The sequence below is a fragment of the Astyanax mexicanus genome, chromosome 2, assembly GCF_023375975.1.
Source record: "Astyanax mexicanus isolate ESR-SI-001 chromosome 2, AstMex3_surface, whole genome shotgun sequence".
NCBI lineage: Eukaryota > Metazoa > Chordata > Actinopteri > Characiformes > Acestrorhamphidae > Astyanax > Astyanax mexicanus.
This window is the reverse complement of record NC_064409.1, coordinates 71,818,006-71,832,128: the sequence shown is the minus strand read 5'-3', so window position 1 is coordinate 71,832,128 and position 14,123 is coordinate 71,818,006. Positions and strand designations below refer to the sequence as shown.

The window sequence follows — 14,123 nt, the reverse complement described above, 5'->3', positions numbered from 1 at the left end:
TTAACTTCCTTAATAATGTATTTATCCAAGCTTACACAACTTTCTTGACTCATCATATGTGTCTTGGCTGATCAACTACACTAAAAAAGATCCTAGCTCCTTGCTATTTGGAATTAGTAGGGCCTAAACAGGCCTTTTTTTCCACTTTCTCCACAATTTAGAAGGCCAATTACCGAACCCACTCATTAGGACTCCCCCTATCACTAGTGATGCCCCAACTCCAGGAGGGTGAAGACAAGCACATGCTTCCTCTGATACATGTGAAGTCAGCCACCACCTCTTTTCAAACTACTGCTGATGCAGCAATACCGAGTAGCATCACAGCGCTAAAACTCGGAGGAAAGCGCAGCGACTCTGTTCCGATACATCAGCTCACAGACACAGCCTTGCGAACATCACCCTTTGGAGTGATCTGGGGAGAGAGCGCCATCTACCCATCCACAGAGAGAGCAAGGCCAACTGTGCTCTCTCAGGGCTCCAGCAGCCAATGGCAAGCTACATGAACAGGATTCGAACCGGCGATCTCCTGATCATAGTGGCAGCACTTAGCTGCTGTTTATTTCAATAACATTTAAAAATGATCCTTGCCATTTGGAATCAGAAGGACCCAATTAGTCCAAAAACAAAATATTAGTTTTCTACAGTAAGTAAATAAAATAGTTTCAAAAATTAATTGGATGAGATTTTTACATGGACTGGCTGTAAAAACTTTTGACTGGGATTCCCGCCATCTTGCTTTCAATCAATTGAGTGTGATGTTGTCATGTGACCACTAGATGGTATGAGGAGTGTCTCCATATGAGAACAAAGGGTCAATATCTTAAAAACGTAAAAACTAAAAAAAGGATTATGATGCAGAGAAGCAGAAATGTTATGTCCCCATATGAGGACGCAGGGTCCCAGGAGGATACAAAGACCTGACAACTAAACAAACAATTTAGAAGCCAAAAGTCACATGACAGGAAGTAGTATTATGTTGAATGAATTTTGCCTTGTCCATTGAAAGCTAGATAACACTTACTACACTGACCGGTTGGATATGTAATATCATCTATCAGTCATTGCTCCATCTCTGAAAATTTTACGTTGCCTTGCTATGAGTATGTTGGACAGTGTTCAACCTTACTCACAAGACAACATCTCACAATTGACACAGGTGTGGGAGTTCCCAAGATGTCTTAATGTGTACCAGGAAAACATCATAGAAGGCATTACCACCCACAGTGGACAGTGCAGTGGTTATAAGGTTATGTGTCAGTGTACAATATATTGTTGCTAAGGGAGTTTATTTATGGTAAGGGAATGACTGCATGTATTTTACCTTCTGTGATCTGCTTACATGATGAGTGTAAGGAGTGTAAAGAACAGCCCTGACTGTCTTTTTTCCTCCTCTCTCTCTCTCACTCTCTGTCTGTCTGTCTGTCTGTCTGCAGGAGGTATGCAGTACCATGTTGACTGGGATTCTGGAGGACATCCTGCAGCATGAGAAGCAGGAGAGGGAGTTCAGCATCGGGCTGGTGATAGACGGACGCACCCTGTCTCTGCTCCTGGACGATGACCTGCAGACGCAGTTCGTGGAGCTGTGCAGTCACTGCCGCTCTGTGCTGTGCTGCAGGGCCACTCCTCTGCAGAAGAGCAGGGTCGTCACGCTGATGCGTCACAGGCTCAAGGTCATGACTCTTGCTATAGGTAATGCATGAGTGAGTCTTTTTAAATGGGACTTAGATGGTTATTGTGCAATAATATTTCAGTATATGATGTATTATTATTATTATTACAGAGTAGACATGAGCGTGTCCATAGCTACAGATTATGTCAGTCAATCAATCAACCTTTATTTAAACTGTAATAACCCTCATTTACAATGTAGCTGAGTACAGAGTACACACACACATCTGATTTTGCTGTTTATAGGTATATGTTTGAGTTAAATGAACATTGCTGTTTTATACTATAAACTACAAACAACATTTCTCTCAAATTCCTAATAAAAATATTTTCATTTAGAGCATTTATTTGCAGAAAATGAGAAATGACTAAAATACCAAAAAAGATGCAGCGCTTTCAGACCTCAAATAATGCAAAGAAAACAAGTTCATATTCATAAAGTTTTAAGAGTTCAGAAATCAATATTTGGTGGAATAATCCTGGTTTTTAATCACAAGTTTCATGGCATGACATGTCTTGGCGTGTTCTCCTCCACCAGTCCTACACACTGCTTTTGGATAACTTTATGCCACTCCTGGTGAAAACATTCAAGCAGTTCAATTTGGTAAAATCATATTTTTTAAGATCTGTATATATATATATATATATATATATATAAGAACATAGAAACCAACTACAGGTGTGAAAACACCCTAAGACCATTGTGGACCTCGTTCCTGCTCGTTACTAATGGACAGTAGAAACAGTTACTCCAACAAAAGCAGAATAAACTTTTTTGCTAACACTTTACAATAAGTGTAGATTAATTAACAGTAATTGTGACAGAATGTCTCAACTATTATTATTTGACAATTTATTTTTGTCAATTTATTATTAGTTACATAACTAATCAGTAACTATTCAGTATTGGTTAATAATTTTTGAAGCATTACATTTAACAATGTTTATAACGTTTATATGTCTATAGTACTATTATTCGTGCCCCTTAGTGTAAGGGCCCTTGACTGTGTTGTCCATGTAGTGTGCAATTTTTTTGTTTGTTTTTTTTTTTTGCAGGGTTGATCTGTGCTGCAATATGTGGGTTCTGCAATCTGTTTCTAGTGCCATAAACCAGCCAATCAGTCTGTTTCATTTTGAAAAATAACAGGGTTGGAAATCGGCTTATGCATCAAAGAACCATTAAAACTGCTTTTATAACCATTGATTTCGGAAGAAACAGTAAACACTATTTCTGGGTTTCGCAATACTGTTTATAACTGAGACATGGAAAATGTTATGGGACCTGATACCAATTTCCCATGACTTTTGGCATGTCAGTGTATTTATGATTTTGTATATAGGTTTGATAGCATTGATCAGTCATCTTCACTCTAAACACTGAGATCACATTTCCTCTGCATCTTTAGGTGATGGTGCCAATGATGTAAACATGATTCAGGCAGCAGATGTGGGCGTGGGAATATCTGGGCAGGAAGGGATGCAGGTTTGTGTTGCCCTTTACAGACTCTCTCTCACTCTCTCTGTCTCTCTTCCTCCCTCTCTCTGTCTCTCTCTCTTTCTATCGCTCTCTCTCTCTCTGTGGATATTTTCAGAGATGCAGTTAAGAGGATCAAATGACTCATATAATTCACTCATCCATTGTTGAATGGTATTGAACGGTGTTTCTGCTTCTGACTGGCTGTGTGTGTTTGTGTGTGTGTGTGTGTGTGTGTGTATGCGTGTGTACTCATAAGGCTGTCATGGCCAGCGACTTTTCAATATCTCGCTTCAAACACCTGAAGAAGCTCCTGTTGGTTCACGGTCACTGGTGCTCCACACGGCTGGCAAACATGATCGTCTACTTCTTCTATAAGAATGTGGTAAATATCACACGTCACATGACTGCATTATTTTCTTATCTCAGGGCAAATAAAAAAAAAGCTTATTTAGGATTATGACTTATGATTTTAAATAATAATGCGAACAAAACATCCAATCATAATTTCCAACAGAAGCATATCCTACTGAGGCCTGGCCAGTTTCTGCACAGTTAAAATAGCAATCCACCAAAGTCAGAGCACACCAGGCTCTTAAAGGGAATGGCAAGTGACATGCTGATTGTATTAGAGTATTAGTAAAGCATTTTTTGCACTATAAGTCACACTTAAAGTCCTTTAACTCTCTTAAAAATTGTCAGTGCACCGTATGTATGAATTCTACCAGTCAGGTATTAAGGAGCAGTAAAGCCACTCCACTGAAGTACAGCTTTATACAGGAGTTTCAGTTTAGTTCTGCAGCACTGAAACTGCAGCAGTATTAGCATTAGCTGCTAACGGTGCAAAACGCTAGCTCTTTTGCCGTTCAGAGGTGAGTATTATCGGTTTGTAGCCTGCTTCTAATCCTGGCTAGCACTGCTAGAGCAGCATTAGCATTAATCACGCAAATCGATAGCTCTTTCGCTATTTAGAGGTGAGTATATCGGTCTGTAGTCTGCACGTTTACTGTGTTAAACAAGCTAAGTGGGACAAACCACTAGCTAATATCGCCATGGCTTACCGGAACACTCAGGGTTCCTCAGTGTAGCTGAGTGGCATTTCTGTCCCGCTAATTCTAATGCTGCTGCACCCAGCCTTAGTGTAAATCTGGAAATCTAAGCTTAATGTAAATAAAAGGAAGCCTTACCTTTACTTACCTAAATAAACAGTTTTCAGGAGAGAAATCTGTGTAGATTAACATCCAGCACTCGTTTTACTTTAAAAGCAAGTTTTTTTAAGAATTACAGTTTTGTTTACTTAGCTTTACTTAATTTAGTTACCTTCCCACCACCTAGTAGCAAGATCTGCTGAATTAGTAGAAAAAACATAGCGACACTCCTGTTCCTTACTAGTGTGGTATAATGCGTCTTCAAATCCGGTGCACCTTATGTATGTAAATAGACAAGAAATTTTACATTTATTGATAGTGCACCTATTATGCGATACATGCCTTTTGCATGTTTTGAGGTATGCAATGCATACTTTTCCCATCATTACGATAGCAAAGACACACTGACAAACCCTAAACTAAGCTGCACAGTGCACGATTGACTGCTGGCCTATAGATCGTTAAAATAGAGCCATCTGTGGTAATAAACACAGAGTATCATTTGCCATCCACGAGTCTGGTTTATTGCATGTCAAAATACAAAATACAACTAATGGCAAGATGGCAATACTTTGCAAAATCACTAGTGAAAGGCACAGATAGAAATACACACACAGCTTAAGACACTTTTATTTCTTACTATAAAGTTCTTTCAACCACAGAAATATTAAAAGCTTTTTTTCTAGGTCTCAGGAGGATGTAATAGTACAGTGTGAATGAACACCGTCATTCAGCACCTTCCTCCAGTTTGACCTTGAGATGATGCAATGAATGCTTTAATTAGTATCTGTAACCCACCCCTCTCCCACGTATCTCCCACCCACCAGGCCTACGTCAACCTCCTCTTCTGGTACCAGTTGTTCTGCGGCTTCACCGGCACGGCCATGATTGACTACTGGTTTATGATCTTCTTCAACCTCCTGTTCACCTCCGCTCCGCCCATCATGTTTGGCATCATGGACCGGGAGATTTCGGCCTTCATGCTGCTGCAGCTTCCACAGCTCTATAAGAGGGGTCAGCAGACTGGGGTTAGTGCACACACACAGACACACACACACAAACATACAATCGAGTTTGGTTCTACGAAAGATCCATTTTTTTTTTTACTGTGAGCCCCTTTTGTAGGGTTCAAAATATTTTGCAACCCCCCCCCCCCCCCCCCCCAAATTATCAACTTGTCATCACTTAATAAAATTACTTGATTAAATGAGATTTAAAAAACTTTCTTAATATGTGACCTAAAATATTTGTGTACATATCTTTGTATTTTACTGTTGGCTTGAGGTCAGTGTAACATTTAGCAGTTTAATTTTCTGACTGTATCAAGCTTAAATTAAAAATAGAAAATTGAGTATAAAACTTAATTTTTTTTCTGTTCAGTATAGTAAAGATGAAATGGGTTTTCATTTAATTTTTTAATTATTTAGTTTTTAATTTTAGCCTTCCGCAAACAGAATTTCAATAAAAATAAAAGTTTTATCTTTTCTTGATTTTCAGATTTGTCCATCTTTGTGTCTTGTAACACATATCTGATGTTATAATCAAACTTGCAAAATGCAAAATATCAGAAACCAAAGAAAAAAAAAAAAAAATATATATATATATATATATATTTTTTTTTTTTTTCATTTTCCTTGAAATTCCAATTGTGAGAGGCAGAGATTAACAAACTAAAACTGGAAAAATTGATGAAAACTTATTTCTTGTGCACATAGTTTACTAATTTTGCATTTAGTTATGATTAGAAAATTAAACTGCTAAATGTTACACTGACCGTTTGACATCACATGGTTACAATTTGAGAAAATTTAATTACATTTTTTTGAGATGCACCTGTAGTATTAAGCCCTATCTGCATGGGATTACTTTCTTAGGAGGTACTGGGGCAATTTTCTCTTTTATGGGGGTCCTCTGTGATTTTTTTTTATCCTGTCCAGATCGACCATGTATGTGTTTTTCTCAGATGTCCTCTGAGAAAATTACAGGCTGAATTAACTACTGTTTTTCACTGAACTTCGTGGTCCTCTGGTAATTTTATTCCTGTCCGGATCCACATCTCTGAGTTTCTTCACCTCGGGTTTAATAAAATAGCTGTTACACTTTGGGTGTGCATTTCCACAGAGATCCCATAACAAACACAACAACGAGTGGAAATGGAGGAGCTACTGAACATGATGTCACATGATCAAGAAAGCAAAAAAACGTACTGGTCCTCCTGTTTTGTCAATTGCAGTCTGGATGCTTGAGTTTTATCACTGTGTACAAATGTGAAATATTTTTCACAGACGTCCCCCTGAGAAACTAGTCCCGTCCAAAGAGGTCTTTTTTTAGTGTGTAGTATGCAATTGGGACACAGCCTTAGATTCTTGAGTAAAGTTTTTACAGTGTTTGGTGAAAACTGTAAAACTGTTATAGCTGGTTTTCAACATGACTGTAAAAAAAATCTATTGTCTGGTGTTGTCAGCTGAGTTTGAGATACAGATGGAATGTCATATTACAATTATATGCTGCTATTTCTAAGCACATATGTGAACACTTGATTATTCCATGTGTTGTGGGTAATGACAGGCCTGCGCTACAGAGACGTATAAACACATGAAAAGTGAAGAGCTGCTATTGTTGTGCATTTATCAGAACAATCACTGGCATACTGGTGTATCTCAGCTGGATGAATAATTCTCTCTCCGTCATTAGAGCTGTATCTTACATTGCATATGTTTATATATTTACATAAGGCAGAATGCCACTAAAGCTGCTACAATTTGATACATCCTTATAAAGCATGCAACTAGCCATCAAACAACATTATTCACTTGTTTTTCTGCCACATAAATTTTAAAAGAGTACTTCAAAATTGCTGTTGTTGCTAATGTTGAATGAAAGCTTGTCAGGACACGTTAGCTTTACGCACAGGAGATCATGCTAACTTTCCCCCACTAGGTTTCATGCAATGTTGACCACATTAGCATTTCTAAGTGAAGTATTCTTTTGTCTTGATGTCTTGTCTGACATTATGTTGAACAGTGACACGATAAGGCTGTGTTATGAGACCGGATCTCACCGCTGTACTGTTGCATTTCAGGGATACCGGCGCTCTACTTTCTGGATCGGGATCCTCGATGCCTTTTATCAGAGCTTTATCTGTTTTTTTATTCCATACTGGGTAAGAACACTGAAGGCTCCATTTAAGTTGAATACTGAATATTGTCCTTGTTGTTTCTTCTATACATGTTCTGGCAGTGTGTTGACCCGCGCCCTCTTGACCTTGTGTTTTAAGGCGTATGAAGGCTCTGATGTTGACATCTTCACTTTGGGAATTCCCATGAACACAGTCTCTCTCTTCACCATCATCCTTCATCTGGCGATCGAGATCAAGAGTTGGGTAAGTCCTTCTTACTCTAATGCAGGGGCTTCCAACCTGCCCACAATGAGCCGGAGTGGCTGCAGGTTTTCATTGTAAAGAATCAGCAGCTAAACTCATTTTACATTTAACCCTTGTGTGGTGTTCATATTTTTTGTAACTCGTTTACTTTGTTACTTGTATTTAATTCAGCAAAATTAAGCATTTTTACATTAAAATGCTTTACACATGCTTGCTTCACCTAAATTGCAAGCAATATAAACAGCTTACATGGTAAATATTTGCCCTTTACCTTTCTTATGTTACATTTCTTTTAAAAAGTGCTGCTCTTTTTTTATTAGTTTTTTTAATAAATTGTAAAAAGTGAATTAAACTAAAGATCTGAATAGAAAATTTGTTTAGTTTCAAATTTACAAATGAAGCAATGTTTATTAGCCCTTGGCCAAACATACTGTCTGTAATATAAATGTGTGTGTGTGGGGGGGGGGGGAGTTTAGTTTTGTGACTGGTGTAGCTCACTATATATTGAGCAAGGAGCAAGTATTTGAGATTCAGCCAAAAACATGGATGTGTTGGGACGTCAGTGTTTTTTTTTTCGTAAAGTTTTACTTTCCCCATCCACACGACAACACAAACATTTTTGAAAAAAAGTTTTTGAAAAACTGTGGCCACAACAGCTCTGCAAACTTTTTTTTTTCAGCCAAGGCTGTCAATCACTTTTTTCGTAGGTGCAACCCCACCTTCTTAAGATAACTAGCTAGTTACCTGTCAGCGCGACTACAACTCAGCTACTCCAAGTAATGAACAGAAAGGGCGCAACGAGGGTACTGCATACATCCATCCTGGTATAGCCAAGGCTGTCAATCACTCTATTTTTTAAGCCTGAAGTCTGAAAGTATAAAATGTGGCAATATTAGCAGAGAGAAAACTAACTGCTGCCTGGTCAAAAAAAAAGTTGCCACCAAAAACATATTCTAACATTTTGTTGGACTGCCTTTAGCTTTGATTGGGGCACGCATTCTCTCTGGCATTGTTTTGCTAAGCTTCTGCAGTGTCTCAAGATTTATTTTAATCCAGTGTTGCATTTATGACCGCTGCACAAAGCTTTTCCAGCACATCCCAAAGATTCTCAATGAGGTTAAGATCTGGACTCTGTGGTGAACAATCCATGTGTGAAAATGATGATCTCATGCTCCCTGAATCACTCTTTCACAATTCCAGCACCATGAATCCTGATATTGTCATCTTGGAATATACCCGTGCCATCAGGGAATATAAAATCCATTGATGAAATAATCTGGTCTATATTCAGTATATTCAGGTGGTCAGCTGACCTCATTCTTTCAGCACATACTGTTGCTGAATCTTGACCTGCAGACCAACTGCAGCATCATATTTTGTACCTCCTACCCCTTGTTTTTGAGTGTGGCCTCTCCTATTTCTTAGGGAGAGGTTTTCCCCTCTTCCCTCAAAGAATTGGGATAACACTTTAAGCACCATATATATATATATATATATATATATATATATACAGCAGTGAAGCTTGAGCAACCTAGCTGCTGGTTAATTAGTTTGCTTTAGGGCATCGTATGTCTTCAGAAAGGGTGCAGCAATTAATTATTATTGTCCATTCCTCAATTCCTCTTTTTTATTTCTCCATTCCACCTTAAATGCTGCAGCCTCCGCCATCTGTTGTACCACTTAAGGTGGAATGGGAAAGTTGGTTAATAGTATTTTTTTGGATGCTTGATATGAATAAATTGGCCTTATAACTGAAACTACCAAAGGGTCATGTAGCCCTAACACTTTCCCTAACCTATCCCTCCAGCCTAACAAGAATTGGGACAACGTACCATTAGGCATGCAGACACAAAACAGACGTAGGGCTAAATTGTAGGGCCAGGGCATTAAATGAGATTTGCCTTTAAGAAGAGAGAAATGAGATGAAAATGGGCATGTCTGTTTTGTCATTGAAACTTATAAAAATGAACGGGGGTACTCATCATACTGCAACCAGCCAGCAGAGGCCCTACACCTGTGAGGGCTTCACTTTTTGGAGACACTGCACTATATATCTCACTGTCTATGCAGTCAAAAACCTACATTTTATATTCATCCAGATATGTGTGACATGAAACATAATCTTCCAAGTTTACCCTGCTCTCCTTCATCTATTTCTAAAGTTAAATCAGGTGTGGTAGAGCAGAGAACTCACAGGCAGAGGCACTGCCTGAACTGGGACTGGGAAGCACTACTCAGCCATTGTTGTCAGCCAAGACTCATTTCCTAACTGCTGGTTTGGAATAATGGGTCATTACTGGTGCTAATGATGTCTCTGCTTGTTTGGCTGCTTGTAGACGGTGGTGCATTGGGTGATCATGGTGGGAAGTGTGCTGGTCTACTTTATCGTGAGTCTGGCCTTCAGCGCCCTCTGCATCAGCTGCAACCCTCCGTCCGATCCATACTGGCTCATGCAGCAGCAAATGGCTGATCCCATCTTCTACCTGATCTGCATTTTAACCACCGTCGTAGCTCTGCTGCCAAGGTAATCCAGTCACATTCACTTTGATTGATCTGTGGTTCTCAAATGTTATCAAGTCACCCATGATTAGGCTAAAATCTACAGGTACTACCTAGGGCTGGATAATATGGGCAGAATTTATATTACAATATAAGAAATACATTTAGCCTTATGTCACAATCACCCTTAATTCACCCTACTTGTTATCTCTTTTGCCAGTGACACCACTTGATGGCTCTACCAGTTTGCCCACTTTTCCAAACTGCAAGCTAGTATGGTAGAATTTCTAATTATTGTTTCTGGTTAACGCAGTATGATTACTGAGACATTACAAAGGTCTGAGACAGAGCAGAACCACAGTAATGCAGTATAGTGAGTCTACATGGCATTCACTTGAATTCTATATTCATTTTTCAGCTATTAATGGAGGCAGAAACTAGTGTAAATTACTTTATTTCTTTTATATATCTTGTGGAGTCCCTCAGGGTTCTATCGTAGGGCCTATAGTAATAATTATAGCACTGTAGTTATGCAAGTTAAGAACTGACTGAAATGTGGGCTTACATACAGAGTTGCATATGAGTTAAGAACTTCATGCAAACAACAGTACTGATATAATGTTATAAAAATGACAGGAAAAACCTGGCATTTCACACTATAGGGCGCACTTAAAATCCTTTTATTTTCCCAAAAATTGTCATACACCTTGTGTATGAATTCTACCAGTCAGGTATTAAAGAACAGTAAAGCACTCCGCTGAAGTACAGTGTTATGAAAACGTTTCTGTTTAGTTCTCCAGCAGTATTAGCATTAGCTGCTAACCACACTAAGCGCTAGCTCTTTGGCCGTCTAGAGGCGAGTATTATCGGCCTGTAGACTGCTAATAACCCCGGCTAGCACTGCTGGAGCAGCATTAACATTAGCCACAAACTGCTATTCCTACAACTAGTTACAAGTTACTAATGTAACATAAAATGCGCCTTATAATCCGATGCCCATTATAGTGCGAAAAATATGGTATCTCAATTTGAGACAATTCTCAAAGATACTCCAGAAGAGTATAAAATACTCCTAAATAAGCAAATACCAGGGATTATAGATTTATTGTTTTCAGTATCACAGAATTTCCAGAGTAATGAAGCAGTAACTTTAGTACGGCAAATTGGGGGGTGAGTCTTAGGGAAGTTTAGAGTGCCTACGTTTCAATTAAAGTATCGGTATTTGACACCACATATTGATAACGTATTGCAAACGAAAACTATACGATCTATCGTGATACCTATATTTTTTCCACCCCTGTGTACCAGCTAGTGATGTTTTAGGTATTCCCAGAGGCACACATTGGTTTGTACAGTTTAAGAACTACAGAAATAGACTTATGTTTAGTGTCAATGGAAAAGTGACACAAAAGTGGCCTGTGTTCCACACAAGCTGGTTATTTTTAATGTTAACTCACTTGACTTTTCTTGCAGGTACTTCCTACATGCTTTGAGGGGGACATTAATGCCATCTGATCACCTCAAGGCGAGGCAGATAGACCAGCTGCCTCCACACCGCCGCGACCAGTTTCTCAGAGAGTGGAGAAACCTCCAAGAACTGTGTGCCTCGTTCCCCAGTGTGTCCCAATCTACTCACAGCACCATCAACACCCCAGACATCTAACAGGCCTGAAGCACTGCAATGTTGAACTGGAGCGGATGGGCAGCTTTTAACAGATGTTTGGTGGGATTTCTTGGGGCACGGTGCAATGGAACATTATGTTTTGGTGTGAGGGAAACTTGAAACTGATTTGCACACCAGCTATTTGCACACTACCGATTTGCACATGTGCCATATTTGAGGGAGATTCTACTGAAAAGTGTAATATGTACTAAAATGTACTATTTTAACTGTTCTGTGTAAACAGAGACATTGCTGCGTCGTTAAACGTCACATGATGTCAGTTCAGCTGAGTGGAGGTACACGCAGAACAGCTCGAAGCCGTTTGTTTGCAGCAGAATTCTGAATGTGCTTCCTTCAGCCTCTTCTCTTCTAACAAGCCTCATGGATAAACGCAGGAAGCTGATCCAAACCATGTCCCTAAGGTTTTTCAAGGCTCCAGGCAAAAGTTCAGACTATTAGGCGGCACAAGCTGCGCTTGGCTAATCGATACATCTCCCACAGTTTCTCACCAAAAAGGCTGCCGCTGCCTCTCCGGTCTGACTGGGTGCTTCAGTAGCGCTCGCATCCCAGCGAGAAACCTACTTTCCCCTCGTCATGCAGGGCGCATTTGTATTCACGAGCGCTTCGAGCTGCTCATGAAATAATTGAGGTTTGCAGATGTTACGTAATATCCTGGTATTTTCAGTTCATGCATCCGTATTGAGAGCATGTTGGGCTTGATGGAGAGAGACAGAAACACAAGCACTGCAGGAAGATTTAAGAGCATCTCTGGCTTTGTTATTACTCGTAATTCTTAATTATTTAAAACGAGACTTGAACAGACTGCTTGTGTTTGCGTGTGTGTGTGTGTGTGTGTGTGTGGAAGAGAAAGAGAGTGTGTGTAAAAATAATCTGCCGAAGCAGAGGACACACGTCTACCCCCCCACCCTCTTGTATTTGAATACTTAATTGTATCTCTGACGTCCTTCTGACGTTCCTCACTCTTGAAGGGGTCAGTGATGATCCCACTTGTATGGCCAGGCAAGCCGATGAAGCCCAGGGAGTATTTCACTTTTCCATCCACGTCTCGCTTAAGGGTCCTCTGTAGCTGAAGCTTGCAATAAAAATGGGTCTAGCACTGATTCGATTTGGAGAGCTCGTTGCATTTTTATGTAATGATGTCACAGCCCTTATCAGTGGGCCAGCTCTGCCATCTTGTGGTGGATCCTGGAACGGCTCGGACGTGCTCGTGAGAGAGACAGGAGGAAGAGAACAAGATGGATGATGTTTCAATGTCAAAAGAACAGCTTTGTGCATTTTTATGCTACACTGTTATCTGGCTGTGGGCAGGGTTTGGCTGAGCTCGTCAAATCAATAAAATTCATTAAATGATCAGTCTCTGTGTTCTACTCTTTCAGCCTTTTGCTTAAATGACTCTTAAATATAATTTTTGCACAAGAGGCAAAACTGTATTTTAAAATCACATAATATAAGCAGAATAAATGAATAAATAAATGATGTGTCACAGCTTGTCCCTGTAGTGGTGCCAAAAAAATAGGACACTCTGGAGCAGATAAACATTACATTACCTACCGGCATTATACCTAAACCCAGGCAGGTGTGGGCTAGAGAGGTATAAAGCCCCCTATTTCTGAGCTGTAGAGAAGTGGAGCTGTGTTCTCTGGAATAAATAAACCCCGTCCAGTTCTTTTAGGATGAGCTGGTGATGCAGCGATGAGGTGGGAAGGTGAAAATCATCCAACATGAAGACAGTTACTCCAATGACAGCAGGATAAACACTTTTTTTCTTTCAGTGGAAACATTTAATACGCATGTCTCCCTGTTGTGTCCATCTTTTAGTGAGTCATTTCTATAATAAAAAATAAGCCCATTTCAAATACTGTCTTACAAAACTTCCTTTCCTTTCCAAAACTGTTCCAAACTTGTTAGTGTGAGTTACACAGGTATGTGTGGTTGGTGTTTGATTGGTGTAGTGGCTGGGTTGTAGAAGACTAGGGTTTGATTCCCTGGCTGGGCAGCAAGAACAGTTCTGACTGTACATTCTCCTGCCTGTGCAACGTCACATTTTTTTTATTAATGGAATTATGTAACTACATAAAATAACCTTTCATATTTTTTCTTTTTTGTACCTTTTGTAGGTTTTTGTTCTGATTTTACAAAAAGTATCATCCTAAACATTTGATAGAGAGGTTAATAAAAAAAATATGGCACATTTATTTAGAATTTCTGTTTTTTTGAGATTTGTATGCTGATTTTCAGTTGAAAGTGTACATTTAAGAAATATAAGTC

The 14,123-nt window shown here is 39.4% G+C and overlaps 1 protein-coding gene across 1 annotated transcript in view; it reads left to right on the top strand.

Moving 5' to 3' along the window:
- Nucleotides 1–13,208, top strand: part of atp10b (ATPase phospholipid transporting 10B) — a 71,071-nt gene extending 57,863 nt beyond the window's left edge. Inside the window, exons 14-21 of the mRNA XM_022671997.2 lie at nt 1,434–1,689; nt 3,075–3,151; nt 3,402–3,527; nt 5,118–5,318; nt 7,373–7,453; nt 7,568–7,672; nt 10,009–10,196; nt 11,645–13,208. Of these exons, the coding sequence (XP_022527718.2) occupies nt 1,434–1,689; nt 3,075–3,151; nt 3,402–3,527; nt 5,118–5,318; nt 7,373–7,453; nt 7,568–7,672; nt 10,009–10,196; nt 11,645–11,834 (1,224 nt within the window). The 3' untranslated portion in view covers nt 11,835–13,208. The remainder of the gene's footprint in view (nt 1–1,433; nt 1,690–3,074; nt 3,152–3,401; nt 3,528–5,117; nt 5,319–7,372; nt 7,454–7,567; nt 7,673–10,008; nt 10,197–11,644) is intronic.
- Nucleotides 13,209–14,123: the final 915 nt, after the last annotated feature.